At 32.7% G+C, this 14135-nt stretch overlaps 2 protein-coding genes across 3 annotated transcripts in view; both read left to right on the top strand.

The window, feature by feature from the left end:
• Positions 1 to 13551, top strand: part of LOC143594174 (uncharacterized) — a 37534-nt gene extending 23983 nt beyond the window's left edge. Inside the window, exons 2-3 of one of the 2 annotated variants that reach the window (XM_077073550.1) lie at positions 13074 to 13179; positions 13262 to 13551. In XM_077073550.1, the coding sequence (XP_076929665.1) occupies positions 13089 to 13179; positions 13262 to 13356 (186 nt within the window). In that variant the 5' untranslated portion in view covers positions 13074 to 13088 and the 3' untranslated portion in view covers positions 13357 to 13551. Of the gene's footprint in view, positions 1 to 13073; positions 13180 to 13261 lie in introns of those variants that run through there. The other variant, XM_077073551.1, reaches the window with a different exon arrangement.
• On the top strand, positions 4156 to 10434 carry LOC143594182 (choline transporter protein 1-like). The gene is made up of 10 exons (XM_077073558.1): positions 4156 to 4374; positions 5459 to 5817; positions 5921 to 6066; positions 7092 to 7275; positions 7385 to 7458; positions 7533 to 7646; positions 8238 to 8594; positions 8679 to 8939; positions 9498 to 9725; positions 10046 to 10434. Exons 1-10 carry the CDS (start codon positions 4193 to 4195, stop codon positions 10229 to 10231), a joined length of 2091 nt encoding a protein of 696 aa, XP_076929673.1. The 5' UTR covers positions 4156 to 4192; the 3' UTR covers positions 10232 to 10434.
• Positions 13552 to 14135: the final 584 nt, after the last annotated feature.

The following is a 14135-nucleotide window of genomic DNA, read 5'->3' as shown; positions in this document are numbered from 1 at the left end:
GCTTGCCTTTTATCTATTTGGCTGGTAATTGGTAGGGACTATTAAAGGGTCTTTGGCCTAGTGGTATCAAATGTATGTAATACAACGTTGAGGACTGAGTCACATGGAGTACCATGTATGTTCAGGAGTACGATTGAGAATGTGGTGTTGGCTTTTAAAATAAGTTGGAACTGATCCTTCATGGCAAATTTGCGGATTGGGAGTAACTCAATGATCAACAGTAAATGTGCATTGAGTAGGATGATACTATGGTAGTACTGACGACCAAATATTAGCGATAAATCAGGACTTAAGCGAATCGTCGGTAGTAACTAATTTGCTACTGACAAAAGTCAATCATGAGAAATAGCTAAGTCACTATTGTAAAAGAAATATATGCAACTAGTGAACCATGACACTAACACACAGTTGCACGAAGCATATGATGTTTTAGCAAAACATTGTGATGGCCTCTAAAATGAAAATCTTGATCTCAAGTATTGTTTTCATAACATAAATTATGCGTACTTGTTCTTAATTTTTCTGAGACACCCAATTGAGATTTCAAGTGACCCATCAAAATACTTCAATTTGAAAATAATAACACGATTATGAGAAAATCATGGATAACATAGTTATCATTTCATTTTCTCTAATTTCCTTCCAACTCAAGAACACACCTAATTAAAAAAATTTTCCTTCCCTTCCCTTCCCTTCATTTTAATATCCTTCCATCTCCTTTCCTTTTCTTTTCTAGGAAATTACATATTGCATAACTTATAGATACAAGCAATTATGTTTCTAATGTACCCGACTAAAAATTTGGTAAAAGCTAAAGCGGATTGCGTCGTTCAAACAAGAGAAAAAACTTATATTTGGACATCAAACTGGTGTACTAGCCAAAATGATAGAAACATGAAATGGCCAAGCAAACCCATTAAACGGGTTTGATAGATAGAACTTGACATAAAATAGACTTTAGACTAATTGTACCATGACTTGAACTAAATATAACATCACACGTAAACCTATACATAACATGTGTATTTATCGGTTAACACATAGGTTTTTATATACCTTTTCATATTAGTACTTTAATATTTTATATTTTAATATTAGTACTTTAATATTAGTACTTTAATATCCTAAAAAAAGTACTTTAATATTTTGTATTCACATTGATTTCTTTTTTTAAGCAATTAAATCTAAAACATGAAAATTATTTCTAAGTGTTTTCTATATTAAATATTCAACTAATTTAAATAAAGAACACTCTAAAGAAATTTTGAAAATAATATAAATGCGTTAAAGAGGTCAACCTATGTGCTCGTCGGGGTTGACACGAACACGGTCCTGTAAGCCACACATGCTTGTGGGTTCAACCCAAGTTCGTCTAGACTAAATCCAAACTCGTGAGTTCTTGTTGGGTTAATAACATGTAAAAATATGCACTCTTAAATAAAACCATCTGTAATGCATATATTTTTTGCTTCAAGGACCAATATGGCCCTTGCGGCACTATGCAATTTAAGTATGAGCCAGTAACTTGGTTCAACATGCCGGATCATATATTTTTTGTTTATTATGATTCTTGTATAAACTTTATTCGGTTGTTTGGTTGAACATGGTGGAAGATGTATTGGTGGATTAAATGCATCTGACAAATGGATGTCTAAAATTGAATTTTTATGAGAGTTGTAAGATTAGCATGTGATCACTTGAATAAACGTTTAAAACCTTCACCAATTGGTCCACAACTTGATTGATTTTCCATTTTTATTATGTAATCTGTACTATATATAATACCCCAAACAAGGGTAAATTAAGACGCTTGGATTAAGGGATTTACAACCAAATATGCATGAGGTACAACATTAATAAGGGACACAAATGTCATTATAACATCAAATCTCATGTGTAATTGCAATGTCTTCAAAATAATTACAAGTTTCATCCCTTAAAATTACACAATTGGTCCATGGTCTTTTACATATATATTATTTTATTTTCATTTTTAACCCAACTACCCCCACGGTTTTTAAACGGTCATAACTTTTTCGTACGTTAATATTTTTTAAAATAAATGACATCATAAAAACGAGCATTTTATTATCTTTAATTTGATTATCATATTGCTATAGTTTTCGAAGTAAAAAAAATTTATGCAAAAGCGTGTCCGGTTTGCTTTTGATGGTTTTTTAATTAAACAATGAGTCCACTTTACATGTTTTTTTTGTCGTAAAAAACCAAAACTAAACTGTTTCTAAATAAAACCCAACTAAACCGAACCATTACCAACGATTAAGTTCTGATTTAGTTTGTACTTTGATAAAAAAAATTGAGTTTAAAAATTTAAAACAAGAATTATTAATCTGCATATATCGTCACTTCAAACTAATCATCAACTAATACATTATTAAGAGAATCATACTAAGAACAAATATAACTTTGGTCATATAAATAATAACCTTAATAGAATAAATAGAATGCGAAATCATAACAAGAACAAAGATTATAAAAAACCATTCTGGAAATTTGATTAAATTTAAATATAACTATTATTTCCTTTCAAAAAAGTAATATATTTCTTAAATTTAAATATAACTAACATAACAAAATAATTGTGCTAATTTACCAATCGAATACAATACTTAATGCATCATTTAAAAATTTTTAAAGTTAATTATAAAGCTATCTGGTTCTTGAAATCGATCCAAGTTCAAACCTTAATGACATAATCAGTTTGAGTTTGAATTGACTACTAAAGACCATCTCAGTTTATTCATTGATATAAAATTTAGTCAGAATATAAAACTCATGAAATACAATAGGGACTGTTTTGCAAAGATTTAAACAAGCATTAAAAGTCAGGGATAAGTGGACAACAGCTAACGTTTTACCTTAGATCCGATCCTGTCAGTAGTAATTAATGTCGTTAAAAAAGAGTATATTTTTTTTTGAACATATTTATTTAATTCCATCATTTCCATGAAATCTTTGTCTTAAATATAAAAATGTCTTTTTTAAATAATAATATATAAAACACGAGGCCAATAATGTGTTCATTTCAGACATCTTTTTGTTTAAAATATATGTTTTTTATTTTTTTAATAATATGACCATGACAGGTTGAAACTAATATTCATTTTGGGTTAAATCTGCACACACACCCCCCCTCCTTATATTTACCTTTTTGCACCTTTTATTTGACAATTGATATGATTAATTAATTTTTTTTGTGAGCTTTTATGTAAATGACATATTTTTTTTTCTTTCACACAATTTAATATATATATGATGTCTTATATAAACTTAAATACAACTTTATAGTGAGATTATTTTTAGTAATGTTTTAATGTAAATTTTATTAGAGACTGCTATATAACTTGTATAGGTAAAAAGTATGACTCTTGATTTTTATAAAATAATTATCAAAACTTAGTTAAAAACAAATATGCCACAACCTTGTATTTAATTATTTAAATTTATTATTAAAAATATCATATAGTAATAGGTATAAAATAAAAATAAAAAATCTAAATTGTTATATGAAATGTCAAATAAAGATGCAAAAGTAAAATTAAAGGTGTTGTAGCAGCCCTTTATCAAATCCAGATTAGTAAAAGAAAGTTAGTTATAATCTGATATCTAGTTCATGATTCTAAAAAGTAAGAAACAGAATATAACTCTTAAAAAAGGTTTTTTTTAGAACAACAATTTTTTTTGTATTAGCCTACTACAATCCTTAAATTTGGAGAACTCTGGTGTTTAACAGTGTTCATGCGGTCTACAGAGTTTGGCTAAGGCATTTCTCGGAAAACCATACCGTCGGCTGCCACTTAACAATGTGTACCGCTACAAGAGCAGAACTCTTTAACATAACACACTGTGGGACGAAAACCCGGATAAACTCGGGATTTAAACTGACAACCTTATACGAGTTCTAGCTTAAAGTTTTAATTTTTCTTAAAACTTTAGAACAAAAAAGGTAAAAAGATTTTTTAAATTTTCTAACAGAAGATAAAACAAAAAAGCAAGAAAAAGATGAACATGAAATAATTAAACAATTAAACAAATAATAATATTCCCATCTCTCTTCTTTGTGAGCCCCTTCACACTCTTGCTTTTTACTGTATCTTCTTTTCATTCTACTCTCTCTCTCTCATCAATCACCAAACCCTTCTCTCTCTCTCTCTCTAGAATCTAAACACAAATGAGAGGAGTAATGGGCAAATACCCATCTAGTGATGGCAATGGTGAACTGAATGGTGCAAATGGGATCATCAAAACCAACAGAAAATGCAGAGATATTGTCTTTCTTGTTTTTTTCATTGCTTTTTGGATTGCTATGATTGTTAACTCAAGCTTTGGCTTCAACCAAGGAAACCCATTGAGGTAAAGAAACATAAAGTTTCAAGCTTTTTTTTTTTTGAATAAATGGTGTTAATTTTCTTTTATAAAAGATTTAATTTTTCTTGAGAAGTTTCAAGATTTAACCAAAAAAGGTAAAGAAACACAAAGTTTCAAGCTTTTTTTTAGTTTTTGAATAAATGGTGTAAATTATTTTTAAAAAAGATTTAATTTTTCTTGAGGGTTTTCAAGATTTAACCAAAGATACCCATTTAAGGTAAAGAAACATAAAGTTTTAAGCTTTTTTAGTTTTTGAATAAATGGTGTTAATTTTCTTTAATAAAGATTTAAATTTTCTTGAGGGTTTTCAAGATTTCTTGTTGTTGTGTCTCTTTCTTGGTTAATAAGCTTTTATTATGGTCAAGATTTGATTTTTATAGATGATGCTAATTATTTAAGTTCTTTTTCAAGATTGATATCTATATCTGTTATTAATTTGTAAATTTTGGCTGCTTATTATTAGTCTTGTCAAGTTAGTCAAGAAGGTACTCAGGGGAATTGCATAATTCTTGATAGGTTATTATTTGGGGAGAATTTGGCTTAAGTTCAAAATGTCACAATCTACTTTTTGAATTGCATTATTAGTGATTGGGGTTTTATTTTCTTTGAATATACCAACAATGCCAGAATACATAGGCAGAGTTAAAGGGAAAATATTGTTTTATCTTTTAATGCTGAGTATTTTCACTCCATTTTAGTTTGTAGTAAAAATCTAAATATGACAGGTTGAGCTAAATTTTGAAATATTAAAACTGACCGCCTAAGTAAATAGATCAAAACTACTAAAAGTTGTGAAAAAAACCTTTGAGTTTGAAATTAGGGCGCCATATTAGGAATTCGGATCCGGAAGTTGGAGTAAACCGCCTCTGGTGTTTGTCACGTGATCCAGCTCGTTAAGATGTTTATGCCCAAAGTTTTTAATATTCTTACATCAAGATGGAAAAAATATTTATATATCAATTAGAATAGGCTTCCTATGCTTGCATTAGTTGCATATCTACTTATTTAAATTATTAATCTATAATACACATAACATTTTAGTTTTTCTCAATAATATTTGTTTTGTCAGGCTAAACTATGGATTAGATTACAAAGGCAATGTATGCGGAGGCAAACACAAAGATTTCAACCTCCGTGAACTTGAACTCACATATTATGTTAATCCTAATCAAGTTTACCAAAGTGGATTAAAAAACAGTGGACTGCAACTATCTCACACGCGTACAATATGTTTGTTAGACTGCCCGGTCCTGTCTGAAGACTCCTTAAACTGGGTTTGTGATTATCCAGAAGGCGATATCCGTATCACATTAGACGATTGGATCGATATGAATTATGATTATTTTGCTGACCTCACTCCTGAATTAAGAAACAGTTCTCTCGAGCTTCAAGGTCCTTGTTATCCTGTTATTTTCCCGAGTGTAAACGGTATGTTAATAATGTTATAAGTTGTTATAAGTTAAGTTTGTGAATAATGGTTTTGTTTTTTTGTTGGTGATTTTTTAATGTTTTTATTGGTATGGCAATGCAGTTTATTGGACTTGCCAGTTTATTGATCGGCCGTCGAACGTGTCGTTAACACATTGGAAACAAATGAATGGGGTTACTATTGAAGATAATATGGTCATAGATAAAGCTATTCATAAATCCATCAATGCTCGATCGGCAGTATTGAAGGTATGGTAGCCTAATTGTGTTTTTCATTCCCTAAAATAGCATTTTATCGTCTACCGACTACCACACTGTAAAAGTTTAAGGTAGGAGTGGAAACGAGCCGATCCTGGGCTCGACTCATTTAACTTACACTCTTACAGAGAGCTCAAGCCTAGTTCATTTCTAGCTCTATATTTTTCAAGCTTGAGCTTGGCTCGTTTATTATCTGTTACTTTATTTATATGTATTTATAACTATATATATGCATATTTTGATTATAATTTTAAATATAACTAATATATATTATTTAGTTATTTTGTCATAATTTTACATAAAATAGTAGTTATTAAAAAACTTATATTAAATAAACTTCATATAAATAACAAGCTTGTTTAGGCTCTCGAGCATGATAAGTGAAGCTCAGGCTTGGGCTCATTTATCGTGGGTATTTTTTTGAAGCTCGAGCTTGGCTCGTTTATTATCTGTTTATTTATATGCATTTATAATTATATATGCATATTTTGATATGTATTTAAATATAACTAATATATCTTATTTAGTTATTTTGGTCATAATTTGATATAAAATAGTAATTATTAAAAGAACTTATATTAAATAAACTTTATGTTTAGGCTCTCAAGCTTGATAAGTGAATTCAGGCTTGGGCTCGTTTATTAAATAAGCTTATTTTTAGGCTTGAGTCCGTTAAAGCTCGGTTTGATTCGATCTTTAAGCAAGTTGATCTTGAGTAGCTCATGAGCGGGTTGCTCATTTACAACCGTAGTTTAAGGTGGCAAAATGGCCGTGTGGATATGTCAGTAATGGTACAAAATAGTTTTGTCTACTTTTAAAAAGAATTTGAAATGGTTGACCCGTTAGCGGTTAGACTCCTTCCCCTTTTAGCTAAAATTTTTGATTTAGCCCATTTGAGATCGAACACAATACAAGTTGATCCATTTATAACTGATCCTTTTTTAAATATTAAAACTTGTGTGCATACCTTTAGCATATTCAAGATTTTAGATTCTTTATTGGTGTAATAATTGCAGAGATACGTAGCGGATGTTGGAAAATCATGGCCCGTTTTGATAGTGTGTGGAGGACTCTTGCCTCTACTTTTATCATTGTTATGGCTTTTAATGATTCGACATTTTGTACCCGCAATGCCATGGGTTACCGTGTTCTTCTTTAATGGCCTTATAATATCAGTCACAATGTTCTACTACATGAAAGGTAATATAATGCCACGGATTAACTTATTATTCTTGTAATTTGAACTTATAATTTTTAAATCCTTTAATATAATATTGACTCTTCTTTTTCTTTATTTTGATCTTTTTAGCCGGATGGATTGGAAACGATGCTATCTCGCCCATCATTGGTGAACATGATCCATACTATCATGTTTCTACAAGGGTATATTCTTAAAATCAATATTTTTATTCATTGGCTGATATAAATTTACTAATGAATTAATTTGGTTTATTCAGGAGCAACATCATATCCGTGCAGCTGCGTTTCTAATGACGTGTGTTATGATTGTTGCTGTTTTATCATCTATAGCTATAGTGAGACGAATTCTTATGGCGACATCTGTACTCAAGGCAAGTATACTCATATATTATAACAAAACATCGAATTAATTACACAGATGGTCTCTATGGTTTGGTCATATTGCAACTTTAGTCCCTAGTTCCAAAACTTCATTTTTAAACCAAGTATTTGCACGGACATAACACTGTTGGTCCCTAAAATGGATGGAGGTTAATTTGGATGTTTTCTTTATGTAAATTGTGCATAATCTCCTTAACATTAAAATAAAAGATCTTGGTGTTTTCAGTGGTGGCCCCGCGATGGGGGAGACGACAGGGATGAAGAATGTTTGGGGAGGGATGAAGTTTAAGGTTTTGTGGTGGGTCCACTATTTTATTTATAAATTAAAGGAAGCGAGGTCCAAAAGCTCTTATTTATTTAATGATAAGGGTATTTTGGACAATTTACATGGAGTTAACGGAACAAGTTAACATCCATTTATTTTAGGAATTAATGTGTTACGTTCACGCACACAATCATTCTAAAGTTGTACTTTTGGAACTTGGGGACTAAATTGCAATATGACCAACCCACAGGGACCATCCGCGCACTTAATTTTTTTAAATCCCAGTAGTTCATAAATTAACAAACTTTATTTGCAGGTTGCTGCAAAGGTGATTGGGGAAGTTCGCGCTCTAATAATATTCCCGGTTGTACCGTACTTAATCCTTGCAGTCTTTTACATGATTTGGTTATCGGCTGCCCTTAATCTTTTCAGTTCGGGTCAAATAATCCGCAACGATTGCACCACAAATTGTTGTGCTTATGATCTTGGAGCCAAACGGGTCAGTTGTGACGACTGTTGCGGTTATAGTATCCATTACACCCCTCACATTGCAGCTTCAATTCTATTCCACTTGTTTGGATGTTATTGGGCCACTCAGTTTATCATATCTTGTTCTTCAACCGTGATCGCGGGTTCTGTCGCTTCATATTATTGGGCTCGTGGGGAAACTTCGGTTAGCCTTTTAGTGAATTAAAAATCCTTACTTTTTGGTTTCTTGCATTTTTTTGTTTCTAATGAATGTCTTTATTTGGTATAGACAACGATTCCGTTTCTTCCGGTTTTTTCGTCAATGAAGCTGCTCACACGTTATAGTCTTGGCTCGGTGGCAATTGGGTCTTTGATTGTGTCTTTTGTAGAGTCGACTCGGTTTATACTTGAGGCCGTACGGCGGAGACTTAAAGTTGCTGACATCATGCCTGACAACTGGTTTAAAAGAATGATGCATTATACTTCTCGGGGTTGCTTGAAATTTATTGAATTGACTGTGAAATGTGTTAACCGGAATGCATACATTATGGTAAGTAAAGATTCTACCTATATCGTTTTGATGAGGTGGCAAGATGGGCGGGTCGGTGGGGTTGAATAACCTGTCAAAACGGGTCATTTTTTGTATGGGCTGAAATGGGCCGGGTCAGGTCATGTTGACATGCAAACACTTTTTATCAGTTTTTTTATACTTTGTGCGACTTTTAATCTTTTTGATCTCTTATCCTTTTAGCTAAATTTTTTGAATCGGCCCGTTTCAGATAACCCACCCATTAACAAGTAGATGGTTGAAATGGGTCGGGCCAGGTTCTTTTGAACTGCAACACTTTTTCCCAGTTTTTTTACAAATAAATAATGCTTTAAATATGATCACAAAAACATTATTATTACAGTAATACTATAAATCATTAAATATAATGGTTTACACATGCAGCTTTATGCATTAAAATTATGCTTTGTGAGACTATCAAACTTTAGCTAAACTTATTATTATATTGACCCGTTTCAGATAGCCCGCCCATTAAGAAGTAGATGGTTTGAAATCGCACTTAGTTTTACACGTGTTTTCATTACTTGTTTTTTTTGGCAGATTGCTATAACAGGAAAAGGGTTCTTTAAGGCTTCTGAAATGGCGACGGATTTGATAATCAGCAACATTCTGCGTATAGGCCGAGTGAATGTAATCGGGGACGTTATACTGTTTCTAGGAAAGCTATGTGTGAGTCTTGCAAGTGCACTTTTTGCATTTCTCATGTTGGACACTCACAAATACAAATCATCTCACAACAAGATCACATCCCCGTTATTCCCCGTGCTGGTATGTAACATGGGTTCAAGTAAAAATCGTACCTTTGATAAAAAAGATTGTATCTTTGATCGAAAAGATTAAATCTTTGATAAAAAAGATTGAATCTTTGATCAAAAAGATTAAATCTTTTATCGAAAAGATTGAATCTTTGATAAAAAGATTGTATCTTTGATCAAAAAGATTAAATCTTCGATAAAAAAGATTGAATCTTTGATCAAAAAGATTAAATCTTTGATAAAAAGATTGTATCTTTGATAAAAAAGATTGAATCTTCGATTAAAAAGATTGAATCTTTGATGCTAATTTGAGTTTATGGAATTATAATGCAGGTGTGTTGGGGTTTAGGGTATGTGGTGGCAACCCTTTTCTTTGCGGTGGTGGAAATGTCGATCGATACTATCATACTTTCATATTGTCAAGACGCGGATGAACATCAAGGGACTGCGCATTATGCACCTCCACTTTTGATTGAAACATTTGATGAACAAAATGAGGTGCAAAGAATTGCTCAGTAAAGGGTATGAGATGTAGTGGGAATTTTTGTTGTTATTTTTTGTGGTGGTAGTATTGTTAAGTGGTAGGTTATGTATGTGTAGAGAACAAGTGATGATAATTATATATAAACAGTATTATGATATAATATACATATAGCCATATGTGCTAGTTTTGGATGTATGATTGAAGCATGTGTAAAGTGTTTTTGAGCTTACTTGATGACATTTTTTTATTGTATAATGTTGAATGTGATGAGAAGCCCTTTGTTTAATTGGATATCATCATATATTAAGACTAATAAATACTAAGGGGGGAGGGGGTGGTGTAAAGCTCCTCACACACCACCTTCTTCAATGGTGGTGTGTCACATCATCAACCTCAAATTCATCACATGTAATGGATTTTTACTAGAGGTGGTAGTGTGGTGGCTATCACCCATCACTTGCTCCCTCTCATTCCCAACGGATACCTCTCCTCGATAAACACCCATCACTTGCGTGATGGCTATCACGCAAAATACCCCATCACGCTTGACAAACGACCGGCGCCGGTGTTCACTTAGCCATCACGCGTGATGGGTGCCTCCTCACGCAGTGCCCCGCCCCCTCTAAGAAAACAGAATGGTTATCAGATATAGTTATAAATAAAAGAAAAAAATAATCAACTTAAAAGTTGCACAAAATTATTTATTGTATAATTTGCAAGAATCAAAATTATCATTGTATAATGGATAAACTCTCATGACTTACTCTACATAAAAACGATGTGCAAAAGATGTCGTATACCATTAACTTTCATTGTATGGCGTTTCATATTATCTTTTCATCTTTCATCTTCAAAGGAGTACATCTGTGACTTTGCAATAACTAAAAATATGGAGTTCAATCCCGCCATCTGAGATGACGGAGCACCTACAAAACACTTACCCACTTGTCAAGGACCTAGAAACCATTTTTATTACTAAACCTACTACTTCAAAAAAATTTATGTTATGTAAGGGTGTAAACGGGTTGAGTCATTTATGAGCTATTTGAGATTATTTTGTACTCAAATGAAACCGACCTTAAACAATCTTGACCTAAAATAAGTTCATTTAGTTAACAAGTATGAGCTTTATACACTGAACTTGGATATGCTCGTGAGCCTAAACCAGTCCATGCACAATAAAACTATAAGTTAGTGATGGGAATCCATCACAATAGACATTTACCTGGTTAAAAGTATTAAAATAGACATTGCCTTTTGGTTTTTCTCAAATTAATACCGACTAGATCAACCATTTAGAAATCGCCACCTGGATTCTTTAAGCACCGAGCACATTATATGCCGTCACACGAACCATCTGAAAATGCGCCACTTCAAATATATGGGTGTGACAGAACGAGTCTCACCCAATGTTTATTAGGCCATTTTCAGCCCTGTCCGTGCCAACACGTGAATTGTAAAAAAATGGTCTTACTAGAGACACTACTTATACGCCCCGTATAGCCTTATACATGACGTCTTGGGGTGTCCCTAGAAAACCCAAATAATAATAATAATAATAAAGTTAATATTATATTATTTAGTTTTGACCGGTCAATTTTTAATATTATGAATATCCCTTCGATTTGGGTATAGTCTTGTTCTACAACCTCACTCACTCAAAAACCCTAGATTTGCGTTCATCAGTCAGCTTCAATTAAAGGTAATATTATCTTCAAATATTAATCACTCAGGCTTTAATTCAACATTTATTATGGTGTATTTGTTTTTGCTGATTTCAAAGTTGATAACAATATTTGATGCACTGTAATTTGTAGTTTAGACTTTAGGGTTTATGCTTTCTCTGTTTATTGGATGCAAATAGGTTGCTTTTTCAAGCTTGGGCTCGGCTCGTTTATTAGTTATTAGTTATTAATTAGTGTTTTACCCGGCACGTTGTGCCGGGAGGTTGGTAAAACCCAAGCGTTGAGGTGATAAATTGATGTGAATTCGGTCGGTCTCGGTTACATGCGTTATTGTACCGGGAACTAAAACCAAAATATTCGATGTTTATTTGGTCGGTAAACACGGGAGGTGGTAAATTCCAAGCATTGTCGGTCCACGGGCCAATGGGTTGGCGTTGTTGTGTAAACTCGGGCGATGGTAATAACCCGAGTGTTGAGGTTGTGAGTGTACATGAACTCGGTCGGTTTCCTCCACGTTCGTTGTCGTACTATAATTAAAACAAACAAACAAACAAACAAACACAAAATTGACGTTCGGTCGGCGAATTCAGAAAGATTCCGTCACGTTCTTACTGTACGGTAATTAAAACAAACAAAAAGACACAAAATTGACATTAGGTCGGCTTCCGTTATGTTCGTTACGATATCGTAACTAAAACGGAAAAAAACAAAACCAAAAAAATACTCAAATGCCAAGGACTAATACGGTGCCGCTAAGTGTTTCAGTCGGGACTTAGCGGCACCAAAGTCTTCAATTGTTATATAGTAATAACTAATGTATATACGTTTTTAGTTACTTTTAAATATTTTGAGAAAAACTTTAAACGAGCCTAAGCTCGGCTCGATCTCAGCTCTGTAAAACCTAAAAGATACATATAAGGCCCGTTAAGGCTCCACGAGCGTAAAAGAGCTTCCCGTACAATACTCAAGCTTGGGCTCGATAACCAAACGAGCTTTATTTGAGGCTCAGACTCGGCTCAGCTCATAATAGCTCGGCTCGTTTCCAGTATTTTTGTCAATCCCGGCTCGAGTTGCTCACAACCTCATTTGCATAATAGTTATGTTGATTTCTGCTGAGTAATTTTGTTTTATTTCCAATTTGTTGGTTTAAATCCTACATTTATTGTTATTTGGTATATATAATTTGAAAAAGGGTTTGTTTATGTAAATGACAGTTTACAAAATGGGAGGTAGAGGAGTGATTAATGATAAATGGTCCATGAGGATTTTATGGCTAACAGCAATCGGAAGTGCCGTTGGTATGAATTTACTAAATTACCCCTGTAAAAGGATCGAACCCGTTTGAATATATAAGATTCGGTAGTTTATTTGGTGTTGTAGGACTGTATATGGTTGCAGTTGAAAGGCAGACACAAAACAGGGAAAAGATGATGGCTGAAGCCTTAAGGGCAGAAGCAGATGCAAATAACGCATGATTTGTCGTTAACCGAAAGCCAGAGGTTTTTGTTTTGAGACATGGTTTAATAAATGATCATATAAAGTCTAAAAGTGTAGAAGTTTTATGTCTTGAAATCTTTCAAGAATGATGATATGCATTGTGAGTTTGTGGCTAATTTTGTTGTTTGTTGATGTAGATATGTTGTTGAGTGAATTGCATTTGTTGTGTTTTAGGAATTGACTTTACTGTATGATAACTTAGTAATATTTTTATTGTTAGTTTACATATTATACAAAGTTAATACTGAAATATTTACTTACAAGCGGTAGTCAGGTTAAACGAGCTGCAGCCATTCTCGAGCTTGCTTAAGCTTGAGCTTGGTTCGTTTTGAGTTGTATGTTTCAGGTTCGACCTTGGCTCGTTTCTTTTTTATTAAATATTTAAGAAATGGTTAAATTGCAAGAAAATATTGAAGGACAAGCTAAATAATTTTTTTGTTATTAGATTTTTGAACAAACACCCTCCCTACTTTTGCAGACGCATTCTATACTGATTTTATATGGTTATATGACTTGTATGACTTTTTCGTACCCATATAAAATAGGGTCGGATAACTCGTATAAAATCCACCTATATGTGAATCATGTATTGGATAAATTACCTACAAATAACTTTTACAAGGTCATACGACTCGTATAAAAGTAAAATTATTTGGGTCGTACAAGATGCTTATTTGACGCGATACAATATTCCGATAACTAGTTGATTCGCATAATTATGTGACACAATACAAGATTCCGATAACTATTTGACTCG

Source organism: Bidens hawaiensis, unplaced genomic scaffold (genome assembly GCF_021521415.1).
Source record: "Bidens hawaiensis isolate Kalapana, Puna unplaced genomic scaffold, B.hawaiensis_p1.1 tig00043249_1, whole genome shotgun sequence".
In the NCBI taxonomy this organism is placed as follows: domain Eukaryota; kingdom Viridiplantae; phylum Streptophyta; class Magnoliopsida; order Asterales; family Asteraceae; genus Bidens; species Bidens hawaiensis.
The sequence above is the reverse complement of the archived record's forward strand: the minus strand, read 5'-3'. Positions and strand labels throughout refer to the sequence as shown.

Bases quoted from the DNA above. Each gene is read 5' to 3' on its own strand.
- LOC143594182 (XM_077073558.1), top strand. From the start codon at position 4,193: ATGAGAGGAGTAATGGGCAAATACCCATCTAGTGATGGCAATGGTGAA. The intron at 5,818-5,920 runs GTATGTTAATAA...ATGGCAATGCAG, and splicing joins TATTTTCCCGAGTGTAAACG to TTTATTGGACTTGCCAGTTT. The intron at 6,067-7,091 runs GTATGGTAGCCT...TAATAATTGCAG, and splicing joins CTCGATCGGCAGTATTGAAG to AGATACGTAGCGGATGTTGG.